This window comes from Arachis duranensis, chromosome 3 (genome assembly GCF_000817695.3).
Source record: "Arachis duranensis cultivar V14167 chromosome 3, aradu.V14167.gnm2.J7QH, whole genome shotgun sequence".
NCBI lineage: Eukaryota > Viridiplantae > Streptophyta > Magnoliopsida > Fabales > Fabaceae > Arachis > Arachis duranensis.
The window spans coordinates 56,955,799-56,956,876 of NC_029774.3; the positions used below are offsets into that span (position 1 = coordinate 56,955,799).

The window sequence follows — 1,078 nt, forward strand, 5'->3', positions numbered from 1 at the left end:
CCAAGTATCACTAAATTCAAGAGGCTTATAAATCAATTAAAATTCAATTAAAATTAGCTTAAACCTCATGATTTAACATTAATTTCATGGTGGTTGCTTGATTTAGAGACGTTATGCATTTTCACTCCAAATCACTTACTTAAGAAGCAAGAAAGTGCATAAATGCTAACAAAACAAGTGAAATTAGCTTGAAAAATGGGTATATGATGACTTGTCATCACTTCTCTTCCATCAAAAGCCTAAATCAAACCAAATGGGGAAGAAAGTTATTGCTAAAAGAGCACCGCGTGAAAAGATCCATAAACTTCCAGGATATCCTAGACCATCAACTCGCTCTCAAGACAACACTTTCACTCCCTCACCTTCTCCTCCTACTTCTCCTCCTCGCACTGCTCCCATGGCGCGGACCAAAACCACGCCATGTTTTCCAGTCCCTGCCAAGCCGACGCCACCGCCTAAGGCAGCGCAAACCAAACCAACTTCCTCGAAACCTAGTTCATCCAAGGGTAAGCGTCCTCCTGTTGAAGACCTTGTTCCTGAGACAGCAATATCTAAGCCAAGGTCTGTTCCTGTGTGTTCCCAAAGAGGTAACCCTCATCTCCCTCTCAAATCTGTTAGAGAACCCGACATTGATCCTTTTGCTCACAAATCACACTTCATGACATCTCAATCAAACTATAACCCTCATCGTTTCAAATCAGCCATGAACCACGACTTTTATGATGGAGTTATTAAGCATCGTACCCTGTGTCCCTCTTTCTTGTGGATTTACCTAGCTTGAAGAAGAAAGGTTTTCCTTTTGTTGAAAATTTGAAATTTTTAGACTGGAATTACCTTTTCAAAATCAAAAAACCTGTGTATCCTCTGTTAGTCAAAGAATTTTATGCAAACATGACTTACCATGAAGGAAGTGTGCACTCTTATGTTAAGGGCAGAGACAATATTTTAAATAATGAAACCATCAGTGATTCTTTGAAGTACACTGATGTTGGGCCGTGTGCTTATACGTCTGTAAAGTGGGATGAAGGAGTCGGTGTCTCTTATCATGATGCTTTGGCTCACATATGTGAACATGTTT

The 1,078-nt window shown here is 40.1% G+C and overlaps 1 protein-coding gene across 1 annotated transcript; it reads left to right on the top strand.

Moving 5' to 3' along the window:
- The first annotated feature begins 253 nt into the window (after nt 1–253).
- LOC107479021 (extensin-like) lies at nt 254–781 on the top strand. The gene has a single exon (XM_016099175.1). It carries the CDS (start codon nt 254–256, stop codon nt 779–781), a length of 528 nt encoding a protein of 175 aa, XP_015954661.1.
- The last annotated feature ends 297 nt before the right edge of the window (nt 782–1,078 follow it).